Source organism: Bubalus bubalis, chromosome 13, assembly GCF_019923935.1.
Source record: "Bubalus bubalis isolate 160015118507 breed Murrah chromosome 13, NDDB_SH_1, whole genome shotgun sequence".
NCBI classification, from domain to species: domain Eukaryota; kingdom Metazoa; phylum Chordata; class Mammalia; order Artiodactyla; family Bovidae; genus Bubalus; species Bubalus bubalis.
This window is the reverse complement of record NC_059169.1, coordinates 35131658-35147968: the sequence shown is the minus strand read 5'-3', so window position 1 is coordinate 35147968 and position 16311 is coordinate 35131658. Positions and strand designations below refer to the sequence as shown.

At 38.5% G+C, this 16311-nt stretch overlaps 1 protein-coding gene across 3 annotated transcripts in view; it reads left to right on the top strand.

The window, feature by feature from the left end:
* NDFIP2 (Nedd4 family interacting protein 2) overlaps positions 1-16311 on the top strand; it is a 72860-nt gene that overhangs the window by 31181 nt on the left and 25368 nt on the right. For all 3 annotated transcript variants that reach the window (XM_006079227.4, XM_044927175.2, XR_003102687.3), the window contains exons 2-3: positions 8105-8270; positions 12329-12462. In XM_006079227.4, coding sequence (XP_006079289.2) covers positions 8105-8270; positions 12329-12462 — 300 coding nt within the window. The remainder of the gene's footprint in view (positions 1-8104; positions 8271-12328; positions 12463-16311) is intronic.

The window sequence follows — 16311 nt, the reverse complement described above, 5'->3', positions numbered from 1 at the left end:
TTTTACAAGTGGTTGACCAGTTTTCCCAGCACCACTTGTTAAAGAGATTGTCTTTAATCCCTTGTATATTCTTGCCTCCTTTGTCAAAGATAAGGTGTCCATATGTGCGTGGATTTATCTCTGGGCTTTCTATTTTGTTCCATTGATCTATATTTCTGTCTTTGTGCCAGTACCATACTGTCTTGATAACTGTGGCTTTGTAGTAGAGCCTGAAGTCAGGTAGGTTGATTCCTCCAGTTCCATTCTTCTTTCTCAAGATCGCTTTGGCTATTCGAGGTTTTTTGTATTTCCATACAAATTGTGAAATTATTTGTTCTAGCTCTGTGAAAAATACCGTTGGTAGCTTGATAGGGATTGCATTGAATCTATAAATTGCTTTGGGTAGTATACTCTATCATAGCTTTTCTTCCAAGAAGCAAGTGTCTTTTAATTTCATGGCTTCAGTCACCATCTGCAGTGATTTTGGAGCCCAAGAAAATGAAGTCTGTCACTGTTTCCAGTTTTCCCCCATCTATTTGCCATGAAGTAATAGGACCAGATCCCATAATCTTAGTTTTTTAATCACAAGCTGGAATCAAGATTGCTGGGAGAAATACCAGTAACTTCAGATGTACAGATGACATCACCCTAATGGCAGAAAGTGAAGAGGACTAAAGAACCTCTTGATGAAGGTAAAAGAGGAGAATGAAAAACTGGCTTAAAAAATTATGTTAGAGTCCTCATCTACTTTTGAGAGATAGGAAAGATTTTCTTGAGAACTTGATTTTAAGCTAAGATCTGAACAGTGTGTAAAAGTCAACTAGGCAGTGCAGTATGCGTGTTATTTAACAGAGCCTAGAGCCCCTTTTTGGCCTTTGCTGATGGCTCAGCAGGTCAGGAATCTGCCTACAATTCAGGAGACACAGGAGATGCTGGTTCGATCCCTGGGTCGGGAAGATCCCCTGGAGGAGGAAAATGGCAATCTAGTCCAGTATTCTTGCCTGAAAAAAAATCCAGGACAGAGGAGCCTGGCAGGCTATAGTCTGTAGGGTCACAGAGTTGGACACAACTGAGTGACTAATGTAGAACCCCTTTGTAGTATGTGATTATGCTTAATTTTAAGAAGTGAATTTAATGAGTGGATATTTAGGTCAGCAGCCCAGAACTGTCCAGTGTGACAATATAAAATTAGTCTTGTATTCTTTAATCACTCTGTTGCTGTTAATTATGCCTCTCCCTCTTTTTTCTTTCCAAAAAACAGATACAGTTGCTCATTTGTTCTTCAAATATATTTTTTCTGTGGTTACAGTTTCAGATTGTGTCATTTTCAACAGAAGATTGTACATACAGAAACTCAAAGGGGAACTGTTACAATATTATGATGGTATTTTATGTGGAAAAATCTTTTTTTATCCTAGGATATCGTGTTTACCTTAATGTTGTTGCTTCTGAGACATGCCAAACCAGAAATTAGAGGATTTTTGCATTTTGGTTTTACTTATTAAAAATTTAAAAATTCAAATTAATTTATGTTTAGGGTGAAAAGTCAAATAATAGAGGATGATGAAATCTCTTCTCTGCCTGCAGCTCTTTGTAGTTTCTTCTGTATCTTTCCAGAAATCTTGATTGCCTATATATATTACACAGATAATCTTTTTCTCTTCTTTAGGGGGAGGGGAAGTTTGTAGGAAATAGCTTTTAAAAATATTTTGTTGATATACAGTTGACTTGCAATGTTGTGTTTCTTCTTATTTAAAAAACTCAGTTATACAGTGCATAATTTTTTATATTTTTCTTTCAGTTGACAGATCATGAGCAGACAGTAGTGGTTTACAAATAAAATAAAAGTCCTATTTATTTAAAAGACAATTGTGTCTTGATAAAATATCTGTTGATCCTTGGCTTTAAACGTTTGTTTTGCAGACTCCTTCAGGTCAAGGAGACTCTGAAGCTCATGGTGTTATTTGTGGAGCACCATGAAATAATGGTATTCTCTTATATGAGCAAGAAAGGTTTTGACCAGCAGAAATATGCCTGTATTATATTATGAAATATAAAACTGCAACCAAACTTCTGTATTTTCAAAAGAAGAAGCTAAAAATTAGGCATGCTGCTGCTGCTAAGTCACTTCAGTGGTGTCCGACTCTGTGCAACCCCATAGACGGCAGCCCACCAGGCTCTGCCGTCCCTGGGATTCTCTAGGCAAGAACACTGGAGTGGGTTGCCATTTCCTTCTCTAGTGCATGAAAGTGAAAAGTGAAGGTGAAGTTGCTCGGTCGTGTCCGACTCTTAGCAACCCCATGGACTACAACCCACCAGGCTCCTCCATCCGTGGGATTTTCCAGGCAAGAATACTGGAGTGGGGTGCCATTGCTTATTTTCCCATTAATATTTACTTGCTTCTTATGCACTCTTTTCTAATCACTTGCATCATTTCCTGATCACTGCTTTATTGTAGGTTCTCTTTCATTAACAGAAAGGTATGCAGACACTGCAGAAGTTTAGTGGAAAAAATTTGGTGGGGAAATAAACCTAAAATTAAGAAGATTCTGTTAATTTGTTTAATGGTGCATGTGTGCATGAGGAAGACTGCTGAAATTCACTTTTATTGGTACAGAAATCTAGTTCCATTTGCTAAGCATCAGTGTCTTGTGTGAGAAGGCAATGGCACCCCACTCCAGTACTCTTGCCTGGAAAATCCCATCAATGGAGGAGCCTGGTGGGTAGGCTGCAGTCCGTGGGGTCGCTAAGAATCGGACACGACTGAGTGACTTCACTTTCACTTTTCACTTTCATGCATTGGAGAAGGAAATGGCAACCCACTCCAGTGTTCTTGCCTATAGAATCCCAGGGACAGGGGAGCCTGTTGGGCTGCCGTCTATGGGGTCGCACAGAGTCGGACACGACTGAAGCGACTTAGCAGCAGCAGCAGCTTGTGTGACTGTTTTCTGAGCTACTGGTTTTAACACTTGGGTTGTTTGTAGAAATTTCTTAGCACCGGCTATTACCTTACCCCTAGGAGTATAGAAACAGCAGCTTACTTTCTTCTTGGGTGACTAAACTCAGTAGCTTGACTCTACAGCTACAGATTGATTTTATTGTAACCCTTATCTGTTTGCTTCTCAGGTGTTGGATAAGGCAACATTGACTGACAGAAATTACCAGAGTTTTTTTCCTAGAGTCCTGTTACCTTAGGGTTAGAAGAAACCCTTATCATCTCCTATTTTTGTAGGCAGGACAAGAATCCCATTAGATGTCGGTTGACTGACCGTTCTTTTTTTTTGAGAATGAAAGAAGTGAAGAAAAGTCTAAAATGAGTGGGGCCCTGGCGCAACAGGCATAAAGTGTCCTGGGGAAAACAGCTGTGTGGTCATCCTAGTTATATAACAGTCTTGCCAGACAGTCATTCAAAATCTGCCTGAAAGGATTTGTTGCCCCACAGAAAAGCGAGTATTCTAAAGATGAAAAGGTACTAACTAAAAAGTTTTAAAAATTTTAAATTGAGCTAAAGTTTGTCTCGTTGCAACTACTAACTCTTCTTTCCAGCTTTTGCCCTCTGGTACTAAACGTAGTCAGTATATGGCAGTATACAAAATGTATTAGCTCATTAGAAATTAAAAAAAAAAAAAAAAGTCACCCCTTACCCCCCTGCCCTTCAATCTTACAGTTCTTCCCTGTGATTAAGTTTCTGTGCTAGAGAAAAAAAATAAAAGACCATGCTGCTGACTAACCCACCAGGCCCTGGTACTGGGTAGAGTTCACTAAACAACATTTTATAGCACATCCATAATTGTTATCTTAGTATGTTTAGAAAACTTTCAGTGAGATCTCTGGCTTCTCAAAAGCAGACTTTACAGTTATTATCTTAATGTTTTATCACCTTAAGATAGAATAAAGGAATATGTATAGGAGGCATGCCAATTCCAATTAAAGAAACAGTAGTTTATACACAGGAAGGCTAGACCTCCAGCTAGCTAATCATAATGCTTACAGTTTTCTCATCATTAAAAATACTTAATGTACATGTATAATAACTAGCTACAGATATAATCTTCAGACTAAAAAATTGTGTTTTCCTGTACAGCTTTTCATCACTGTGGTCACTGGGTTAAAGATACTTTAATTTTCATGTGCTATTGCCCATATTTTTTTTTTTCCAGGAGGCCCATAAATAGGACAAGCTAGGAGGATAACTTTTGAGGTGATGTGTGGATGGGACACAGAGCCTGGTTCATTACTGTGTATATATGGGTCCCATTCCACTCTTTGCCTCTTTTTCTGCTGTTTAGGAAGTTGATACAGAATGTAAAATGGAACCATTGAACAGCATAACAGCATGATTAGGGAAAAATTTCTACAAATGTCATTGTCTAATTTGATAAACGTATTATTTAATTTGAATCCTTGTGTGAATTTAGAGGAAAGGCAGTCAGGTGTCGAAAAAATTAAACAGTAGTCCATCTGAGAAAGGAGTAGAGATTCTTCTTGGAGCCAGTCTGAGGATTGTAACTCAGGAGACAGTCTTTCAGAAAGTTCTGATTGCTGTTAAAAGTAAAAGCACAAATGTGTAAGTTTTTGAGACAAAAAGTTAGACGTCAAAGTAACTGGGCTGGGAACATACCCTGGAAGAGGAAGAAATGGCAGCCCACTCTGGTATTCTTGTCTGGAAAATCGCATGGACAGAGGAGCCTGGCAGGCAACAGTCCATGGGATCTTGAAAGAGTCGGACATGACTTAGTGACTAAACAACATATTGATACTTTACATGGTCCAACAAGGTAAGTAGTGGGATCACTGTGACTCCTTTCAGGACCGAGAAAGCAGTGTTACCTCCTGAGGAGTTACCAGATGGAAATTGCTTCTTTGGGGGTGAGCAGGCATTCCTGTGTCTTCTAAGGAGATCCAGTCTAGTCAATAGTGAATGCACAATGCACACGAAAAGGGAAGGGATGGTGACTCAAAACAGCAGAAAAATGTTTATGCTAAAATTTTTCTTGTCCTGCCTTAAAAATAAGTTTGTTTTATCACATTATAGGTTAATCTGTAGAGACACCAAAGATATATAAAAAATTACAGTGTTACATTTAAAGTGAGTTGGAAGTTCTGTGCCGCAGTGGACAGAGACTGTTGACTGAATTACTGGGTTTTACTGTTGACACAGAGCAACTGTTCACTGTATACTATAATTTTGTAAGAATGAAACTGAAGGTGTTAGTAGGGCGGTTGAAATTAATTGGTGTGTTGTATAAGTTCCAAAACTTTATTTCTGAAATCATACGTAAAAATGTCTGTAGTAATTCTTTTTATTGTAGTTATGTGAATGTGTTTTGATAGGTTGAAGAAGAGAGTTGGTCATTCTGGGGAGTGTATTCGATGTGGTAGGGGTGTTTTCTGTGAGGAATTAGGGCAGAGCTGTTTGTCATATAGGGTTTTCTTTTTAGTACAGTTCATCTCCATTTGCAGTATTAATAGTAGATATGGAAAAATGGTTTTCCTTTTTTTTTGGACACCTTCACTATTATTTGTTTGCTGCTGCTAAATCGTTTCAGTCGTGTCCGACTTTGCGACCCCATAGACAGCAGCCCACCAGGCTCCCCCGTCCCTGGGATTCTCCAGGCAAGAACACTGGAGTGTGTTGCCATTGCCTTCTCTGATGCATGAAAGTGAAAAGTGAAAGTGAAGTCGCTCAGTAATGTCTGACTCTTAGTGAGCCCATGGACTGCAGCCTTCCAGGTTCCTCCATCCATGAGATTTTCCAGGCGAAAGTACTGGAGTGGGTTGCCAATGCCTTCTCCAATTGTTTGTTTAGTAACACTAATTTCTACATATACTAAATATACTCATATAGGCTAAATTACTAAATATAGGCTATTTCTAAGTATATATCTGTACTTTGTTTGATTTGACTTGTTCATCTGACATTTTTGCTCTTAAAAAGGTGGTCAAAGGTGAATGAATGCATCGGGAGCTCTCCTGAGTGCCTTGTAATGGGAAACAGAATATGCTTTATGACCCGAGAGCAGAGTGTTGCTAGTCAAGAGGTTGCTCATTTAGTGCCTACTTAGAAAAGCCCTGCAGGTAAATAAATGTAAAAGCTCATACAGAGTTGACTTTGTGCTTATTTGAATTCACTTTCTGTGAGTGAATTTTTTTTCATAAATTTTGATGCTGTCGACTGAAGAAAAACACATAACCTAAAAATTGCAAGTTATGTTTTATTTGGGGACCTTACTGAGGACTGTAGCCCAGGAGACAACCTCTCAGGTAGGTCTGAGGAACTGTTCTGAAGAGGTTAGGGAGAAGCCAGGATTCGTAGGAGTTTTTTTCTGGGGGAAGGCCAGGGGAGTAGTAGAACATGAGAAGAATACTGGTAATCACAAAAAACAGATGTCTGAAACGAATGATTTTTGTTCTTTTCTGTGTGTGCACATGTGCTCAGTTGCTCATTTATGGCTGATTCTTTGTGATTGCATGGACTGTAGTCTGCCAGGCTCTTCTGTCCATGAGATTTTCCAGGCAAGAATACTGGAGTGGGTTGCTATTTCTTCCTCCAGGGGATCTTCCTGACCCAGGGATCGAACCAGTCCCTCCTGTGTCTCCTGCATTGGCAGGTGGATTCTTTAGCACTGTGCCACCTGGGAAGCCCTTTGTGCAGAAGATGTTAAAGTCTGGGCTTATTGAAATTATTCTTCACATGTGCTTCTTAACTACCTAGGGCCTGTATCCTCTCTTTCACTATCCTGAGTTCCTCTCAGGGTACAGTGGAATATGGTTGGCGGTGTTGGTAGTTTGATGGTGGGCAACCTTCATTATTTGCTGGAATGACAGGCAACGTTTTTCCACAGTGTTATGAAAAAAGTTGTCTTCTTGAGATGATTTTAGGTTGATTTGTTAAAAATTATAATACATTTATGAACTTAAAAAAGTGTTTTGCTAGTGTAATCTCTTACCGCAAGACACATCCAAACAGCAATGAAGTAAATTGACCTCCTGTTTTACTTCACATATTTTAAAAAATTCTTTAGTGACTACTTATTAGACTGAAGCACTGCATAATTTCTGGTTTTGAGTTTATAAAATAAAGTATATTAAATAAGAAGAGTAGAACTAGTATTTGCTAAATGCCTTTTGTGTGTTTGGCATTATGCTAGTTGATTTTCAAATATTATTTTACAGTTCTGTGAGGATTTTGGTTTCATTAGAATTTACATGTGGAGTCACTAAGGTACAGAAAAAGTAAGTTTAGTAAAGCTTATAGAAAGTGGAGTAATAATTTTCATGTTCTGAAATTAAAAATGCATTATATCACAGCATGTAGATTTATTCTCTTGACAAGCTTTTTTTTTTTTTTTTTTTTTTTTTTCTTTTTTACTATAAAGTAGGAGATGTGCAGCCACATGGCTTGGATTTGGTTCATGGTTTAGCCTTCCTACCTATTGTGATGTTTGGCAAATTACTCTAAGTCTTCATGTCCAGGGTTGTTTTGGTTTGGTTGGTTTGGTTTTTTTTTTTCCTTTTTTCTTTTAGCCTGTCAAATGGGGATAATAGTCTTAACAGTCTCTTGTTTGTTGTGAGGATTAAATGAGTTAAACCATAAAGATCTCAGTATATTATCTAGTGTAAATTGGTTGTAATGAAGAACATTTTTCAAAGTTTTATATGCACTGTGACTTATTTTGCTTTATAAGTAATTCTTTTGGTGCTTAGGAAAGCCTCAGAGTATTCCACATTTTTAGAATGTTTATAAATTGTTATTATATTTCATTAATTCATTTTATATAAGATACTAGTATAATAGATATGGTGTTGTGGTTGTATTAGGAGTTTTACTTTTCTTTGCTCTATACAGTGATTAATACGGATTGAGCGAACTTGAATCTGTTTGTTATCATTATCTTTTTTCCTATAAATTCCTAAAAATTTGACCTTTATTCATATTATAAATTATAAAAATTCTAAACTTAATGACTGATTATGTCTCTCAGAAATTTTATTCATCTTTTTAAATGCTACTTTAGCTTGTTTTTAGCTAAAAAAGAAAAACGATTCTTTGCCTGAAATAATCTTTAAAAATAAAAAAAAGTGTGCTTCACATTAATGTTTTCGTTTTCCTTTGTTCTCTCAGCTTCACAATGAAGAGGATAATTCAGAATCATCTGCTGTAGAGCAGCCATCTACTTCAAACCCAACACCACACACCGTGCAGGCTGCTCCTTCAGCATCTGGACGTGAGACTGACTCTTCTCCTCCCCCTTACAGTAGTATTACCGTGGAAGTACCTACAACTTCAGGTATTGTTGCTCTTAGTATGGAACTACTAGTAATGTTTTTAATAACTCATTTTTTTTTTTAACCAGTATGGTTTTGTATAATTATCAAGTCTGTTAATAGGCTTCTCTAGTTTTATGATTTTTTAAAACAAATTTTCCTAAAGGTAGTTTATAAAATAATTTACTCTGTGCCTTATGTGTCTCACTGTTTTAAAAATTAATTTAAAAATGTAGCTTGTCAGGCTTTCTTATGCTTGCTAGAATCCATTTCCAGTGGACTAACCTATATAACTTTTGGAAGAAATATACATACCTATAGATTCATGCACACATATAATGCCAACGGACATGCATGTATTAACATACCCATACCTGTGTGTGTTTACTTGTATAGTCATAAAACCAGGTATTATTCATGATGAATGTGAGTGGGAATGTGGTTAGCGTATGTGAATGGAGGTGAAGGGTGTACATAATGTTTCCCCCCTGCACATGGTAATATTTCTTGAATATAAGACAGTGATTCCCACTTGTTACTGTTTATCTCATACTTTCAGGTCATTCTCAAGAATACCCTCATCTGTTTCTCTGGCCACAATTTATATTTTCCCAGTAATGCTAAGTTAATCATTCTGTGATGGAAGATGCTAAGAGTGAAAGTCCCTTTGCTAAATGCCCCTCTGTTGTAGCTACTATTTGTTAACAGACTACCTCAAACCTGATGGAGTAAAATAACAATCATTATTATCAATTCTCAGAATTTGGAGGGTGAACTTGGCTCCATGATGAAGTTCTCTGCTAGAGTCTCCTGTGATTGTTGTCTGACGGAGGCAATTGCAGGCTTCCTTATTCACACATTTACTGGTTGAGGCAGGCTTCAACTGGGGCCTCAGCTGAGGCTGTTGGCCAGAACAGCTATTGGTGGCCTCGTCTTGTGGTCTGGGCTCCTCTCTGAATGCAGGCTGGCTTCTAAGAACAAGCGTTCTGAGAGAAAGCCAGATGGAACGGGTTACATTGCCTCAAAAGTCACAGTGCAGGTTGTTAGAAGTGAGTCCGTCAGTTTAGTCTCTCTTCAGGATTACTGAAGAATTAGTCTCCGCCTCTTCATGGGAAGTGTTTCAAAGAGGAGACTGTTGTTTAAACCACCACAGCTGTATGCAGCCTCAGCCTCTTGGCCACCAGGCCTGCTGCTTTGACAGTCTTCCCTAGTTCAGTAAATGGCTCCAGCAGGCCAGAAACTGGGGAGTCAGCCTTTTGGTATCTTATTATAAAATCATGTGGTTTTCTCCTTCAGTTTTTGTTGTCATGAAATATTTTATTAATTTTATTAACATATTTCTTCTTGAAGCTAATCCATCCCTATATGCTTGGACTTTTTGTCATCATGTTCCAGTGTTTCCTAGATTTGAACTCATTAATATTTTAGTGTTTTTGCAGCTTTTTGCATGTGATCTGTAACTTTATGTGCTGTCTTTTTGGTATGGAAAAAGCAGACTTTTGGAAAGCAAAGTTGAAAGCAAAATTTTATGAAAGCAACATGAATTGAGAAGCTTCTCATTTTTCTATGATGTATAGTAGTTTTGATAAAGTAGCATGATATTTTTAAAGGTTAGGTGAATTTCAACTGTGAAACAAGTGAAGCCTGTTACCTAGATGTTCAGTTATTCTCACCATCTCTTTTGTGATTCCTGGTCTTTTAAATTTTTTCACCTGTGCTAAAAGGCCATCCCTGACTAATTGAGAGTAAAAACTGAGTAATTCTAGAATTTTGGGTCTCTGCTTAATGAAAGCTATTATACTATTTTTCTTTAGCTTTTTGGTCAATGTTATATTTTAGGTATGGACAGTGCCTGTTTTCTGTGGAGATTATGTTCTTCAGTAGCTCACTTTATGACTTTTTATAGATCTGAGCAATATCAGTTATAAAAGGTGACATATGTATATAATGCTTCACTTTTTACAGAGTCCTCTTGAATACTGTTCTATTTTATCCCATAATAGCAAGTAATAGCATTGCTGGGTCAGCTTCATAGATGAGAAAGTAGAACTTAATAAGACTTAAGTGATGTGCTTGAGGGTACACAACTTCCAAGAAGGAGGGCTAGGGTTGGAACTCCCCGGACTTAACATTCTGTGGTTGAGAACCAACCTCTGCCTTAAAGGGGAGAATAAAAGGAAGTAAAATTGACAAGTGAAAATTAAAGATGCTTCTTCCCAACTTTTACCTGTTATTGGCAGAGGTATTTTTTCTATCATGGATGTTAAAACCTTTTAAAAACTTACATTATATATATTTTTAAATTAGAGAATAATTGCTTTACAATGTTACATATCTAGTTTTAAGGTGAAGGATCTCATTACCTTGGATAATATATGCCAGTGTTCCAGGTTTTTAAATAAATATTTATTTATCTTATTTTTGACTGTGCTGAATCTTCATTGCTGCGTGGGGGTTTTCTCTAGTTGCAGTGAGCAGGAGCTACTCTTCAGTGTGGTGTATGGGCTTCTCATTGTTGTGTCGCCTCTTGTTGCAGAGCAGGCTCTAGGGTGCTTGGGCTTCAGTAGTTGTGGTACACAGGCTTAGTTGGCCCAAGGCATGTCAGATCTTTCTGGACCAGGGATTGAACTTGTGTCCTCTGCAGTGCAAGGTGGATTCTTAACCACTAGACCACCAGGGAAGCCACCATTGTTTCAGTTTTAAAAGTTTATAATTTTAATGTTATTGCTTTAAACTTGATAATCATTGTTTTTACTGAAGTTTTACTTCCACTTTAGTCCTCAGAACTAAAGAAATCTATTTACTTGACTGTGTGCAGTGTTTTTACATCCTAATAATAAGTCTCTTCTAAGAATTTGTGACTCTTGTGCCTTTTGTTGGATAACATTCAGTATTATGCTGCTGCTCACCACTTCCTGTTATTAAGTTAAAAATTGCCTAATTTCAGACCCTTAGCTCTTATTGATAGCATTAAAAATACTTATTTTTAAAACCTACAGACATTAAAACACAATAGGAAAAATTTTGCTGGAGTGTAGTGTGTTTTCATGTTGAAAATGCAAGAAAGTCTGATAAAGATAGGTAAAATTATAAGCAATATAGAAAATGTGAAAATGCTATCATTATAATGGAGGAAATCACAGAAGTAGTGTTAAACACTATGGTATGTACTACTTTTAGAATCTGCCTATTATTTATGTCAGGAATTCTAGCACATCTTAGTCGACTGATTGACCTATGTGTATGATTACACGAAAGTTGGCAATAAATGTTGCAGCTTAAAAAAAATAGTTTGTTGTAGTATACTTCTGGAGATCATATTTCAAAAATAGCTTAAAAATTGGAAAAGGACAAACTCTTCCAAAAAAAGAAAACCTAAGGAGATAGGTAGATGCAGGGAAAATGGGAGAAGGGATAAGAGTGAAAAAGAGTTAAAAAGCATTAATCTTTTAGCAAAGAGAAATACTGAGTTTGCTTAGGAGTTGCTAAAATTGACCCATGTAGAAAATTAACGTCATGTATTAGTGGAACAAAGTTTTTGGAGTCTGGAAATTTCTGGGTTCTGCCACTTCTTGATTGTGTGATCCTGGGCAAATCACCTAACTTTTCTGAACCTCAGAGTTGCTGAGGTTAATGTATTTAGAAGTGGTATAGGAGGTGGCTAGTGCTATTTCAGTGTATGTGTGTTTTTTTTTTAACTATCATTCCTGCTGTTTTTACTTTTTTTGACTGTGAGATTATGGACAGATAAATTCTCTGAGCACAGCAAGTGGGCACACAGAGCATGTTCACAGTGAGTTTCTTACCTCTTTTGTGTTGCACTCATTTTCAGAGTCTTCTTCTTGATGCTCTTGTTTTGTGTATCAGTCTCTGGATGGTATTTATCAGTCCTTTCTCAATAAATACAGGACTCTAAGAATATGATGTAGTAATAATTTATATGTTATACAGCTTATAATGTAGGACTACAAATAGCAGTGATCATCCTCTGGCATTCTGTAACTTGTTAAATTGTATTATGGCTATAAAAATGTCATTAGTTTGTTTTAATGGTTATCTTTTTTAAAACCCTTTCCTTCAGATACAGAAGTTTACAGTGAGTTTTATCCTGTGCCGCCTCCTTACAGTGTTGCTACCTCTCTTCCCACGTACGATGAAGCTGAGAAAGCCAAAGCTGCTGCCTTGGCAGCTGCAGCAGCAGAAACATCTCAAAGAGTAAGACAGTGTTATCATTTCCTTTTGAGAATAATATCCAAGATAGTTCTCTGTGTCCTTTTTTTTTTTTTTTGTATTTTCTGTACTGCTGCTCATTTGTGTCATCGTGTTTTGGCACTCTCTGAGTGAAATAATACCTTCTGCATTCCTTGACCCACCTCATTTCTGTTTCTGTTGGTCTTTTCCTGCACCCTGTCTCAGACTGTGGTCATCTAGGTGTTCTTTTTACCACTAATGTATCATTTTCTAAACTTGATTTCAGGCATCTCCTGCACTAAGACTCATCCCTCCCACCCTTTCCCCTGCCATCCCTCTGACTTGCTCATGCAAGTTACCCCCACCCTGTTGACCTCTTCACTGTTAATGAAGTGTCTTTAGTGTCTTTACTTCCTTTCTTATGTAGTTTAGATTCTGTGGTCCATAACTATAATTATAAATCATTATTTTCTATTCATTTTTTATACATTAGCACAGCCAGTCCAGTGACTCTATGAGTGAACTCACAGTAGGTTAAAACACTCACAGGCAAGTCTGGGTTGGTCTCTTGTGGGCTTACTGCTCCTTTCTCCTGGGTCCTGGTGTGCATAAGGTTTTGTTTGTGCCCTCTAAGAGCCTGTTTCCCCAGTCCTGTGTAAGTTCTGCCAGCTCTGTGGTGGGGTTAATGGCAACCTCCTCCAAAAGGGTTTCACCATACCCAGGTCTGCTACACCCAGAGATCCTGCCCCTGCAGCAGGCCACTGCTGACCTGTACCTCTGCAGGAGAGACTCAAACAGTCAAAAGCAGGTCTGGCTCAGTCTCTGTGGGGTCTTCTGGTGAGGACAAGGTTTTGTTTGAGCCCTCCGAGCATCTCTGGCAGGCATGGGTTTGATTCTAAACATGATTTTGCCCCTCCTTCCATCTTGCTGGGGCTTCTCCTTTGCCCTTTGACATGAATGAAGTATCTCTTTTTAGTGTCTGAGGAAGCCTTACAAATGGTTGTCTAAGGAGGCCTTACAAATAGCTGAGAGAAGAAGAGAAGCTAAAGGCAAAGGAGAAAAAGAAAGATATACCCATTTGAATGCAGAGTTCCAAAGAATAGCAAGGAGAGATAAGAACGCCTTCCTCCGTGGTCAATGCAAAGAAATAGAGGAAAACAGTAGAAAGGAAAAGACCAGAGATCTCTTCAAGAAAATTAGAGATACCAAGGGGACATTTCATGCAAAGATGGGCACAATAAAGGAAAGAAATGGTGTGAACCTAACAGAAGCAGAAGATATTAAGAAGAGGTGGCAAGAATACACAGAAGAACTATACAAAAAAGATCTTCATGACCCAGATAACCACAATGGTGTGATAACTCACCTAGAGCCAGAGCCAGACATCCTGAAATGTGAAGTCAAGTGGGCCTTAGGAAGCATCACTAGGAACAAAGCTAGTGTAGGTGATGGAATTCCAGTTGAGCTATTTCAAATCCTAAAAGATGATGTTGTGAAAGCGCTGCGCTCAGTATGCCAGCCAATTTGAAGAACTCAGCAGTGGCCACAGGACTGGAAAAGGTCAGTTTTCATTCCAATCCCAAAGAAAGGCAATGCCAAAGAATGTTCAAACTACTGCACAATTGCACTCATCTCACATGCTAGCAAAGTTATGCTCAAAATTCTCCAAGCCAGGCTTCAAGAATACATGAACTGTGAACTTGCAGATGTTCAAATTGAATTTAGAAAAGGCAGAGGAACCAGAGATGAAATTGCCAACATCCGTTGGATCATCGAAATAACAAGAGAGTTCCAGAAAAACATCTACTTCTGCTTTATTGACAATGCCAAAGCCTTTGACTGTGTGGATCACAACAGACTGTGGAAAATTCTTCAAGAGATGGGAATACCAGATCTTACCTGCCCCTGAGACATGTGTATGCAGGTCAAGAAGCAACAGTTAGAACTGGACATGGAAAAACAGACTGGTTCCAAATCAGGAAAGGAGTACATTAAGGCTGTATGTTGTCCCCTTGCTTATTTAACTTACATGCAGAGTACATCATGAGAAGCGCTGGGCTGGATGAAGCACAAGCTGGAATCAAGATTGCTAGGAGAAATATCAATAACCTCAGATACGCAGATGAGACCACCCTTATGGCAGAAGATGAAGAAAAAGTAAAGAGCCTCTTGATGAAAGTGAAAGAGAAGAGTGAAAAAGTTGGCTTAAAACTCTGCATTCAGAAAACGAAGATCATGGCATCCGGTCCCTTCATGGCAAATAGATGGGGAAACAATGGAAACAGTGAGAGACTTTATTTTTTTTTGGCTCCAAAATCACTGCAGATGGTGACTGCAGCTGTGAAATTAAAAGACACTTGCTCCTTGGAAGAAAACCTATGATAAACCTAGACAGCATATTAAAGAACAGAGATACCACTTTGCCGACAAAAGTCTGTCTAGTCAAAGCTATGGTTTTTCCAGTAGTCATTTACGGATGTTGAGAGTTGGACCATAAAGAAAGCTGAGCGCCAAAGAATTGATTCTTTCGAACTGTGGTGCTAGAGAAGACGCTTGAGAGTCCCTTGGACAGCAAGGAGATCCATCCAGTCAATCCTAAAGGAAATCAGTCCTGAATATTCATTGGAAGGACTGATGCTGAAGCTGAAATTCCAGTACTTTGGCCATCTGATGTGAAGAACTTACTCATTTGAAAAGATCCTGATGCTGGGAAAATTGAAGGCAAGAGGAGAAGGGGACGATCGAGGATGAGATAGTTGGATGGCATCACCGATTCAATGGACATGAGTTTGAGTAAGCTCTGGGAGTTGGTGATGGACCAGGGAAGCCTGGTGTGCTGCAGTCCATGGGGTGGAAAAGAATTGGACACAACTGAGCAATTGACCTGAACTGAACTGAACTGAGGTTAAAACACAAAGAAAGAATTTACCAGGCCTACAAACTTATGTTTGTCAACTCACTTTTTTTTTTTCCTGTCCTTTGAACACATGCCACCCCAGAATTTGGGAATGATGATCAAAGATTCCAGCACCCTTTCTCCCCCATCTTCCCTGTCTTAGTAATTGAGTCAGTGATAGATGCATATGTTATTTCCTGTTCTGGTAAAGGAGTGGCTATCTCGATAAAAGGGAATGAGATATATGTATGCTATTATTCTTCAGTCATGTAAAAAGTGGGGAATTACTTGCATTTTACTGTGGCTGCAAGCAGGACTAGAGTTTGTTACCTTTTTTCCTTGCCTTAGACTTTAGAGGTGTCATTTCAAATCTTGGATTCATCCCCATTCTGTTCAGGAAAAGAACACAAAATATCATGTCATGGAGGAAAGCTGGAATGAGGTGAGGGGCCAAGGCGGGGAGGAACGTGTTTGTATGTGCAGCATTCTCACCCTGCCACCAACAGGCCAGTGCCCAACAAGTAGATTGTCTGATGGGTGAGCGGTCAGGTTTCTTTCATCAGTCACAACCGTCTCCACACCTCCTCCCACTCCCATCCTCCAGCACACACAGAGTTAAACATCATCATAAGTAGTTTTGGGCACATAAGTAAAGATAGTAAACTGCAAATTTATTATTGATGCATTTTCCATCTGAGAGTTAAGTAAGTTTCTGTTAAGACCATGGCATAAATATACTCAGTCATAAGGATTTTTGATGTTGGGAGGAGAGAATTATAGAGCAGGAGGACAGATCTGTAAGGTGTGGAGTTTTTATTAGTGCATGTGTGTTTATGTACGCGTTTGTATATACATGCACACACTCTCTTGGTGACGTGGGACAGTGGCTCCTTTTCTCAGAGAATGTCTCCCTGGGGACTTTGGAAATGGCAAAGGTCTTTAGGGCTTACCTGGTGGCTCAGATGGTAAAGAATCTG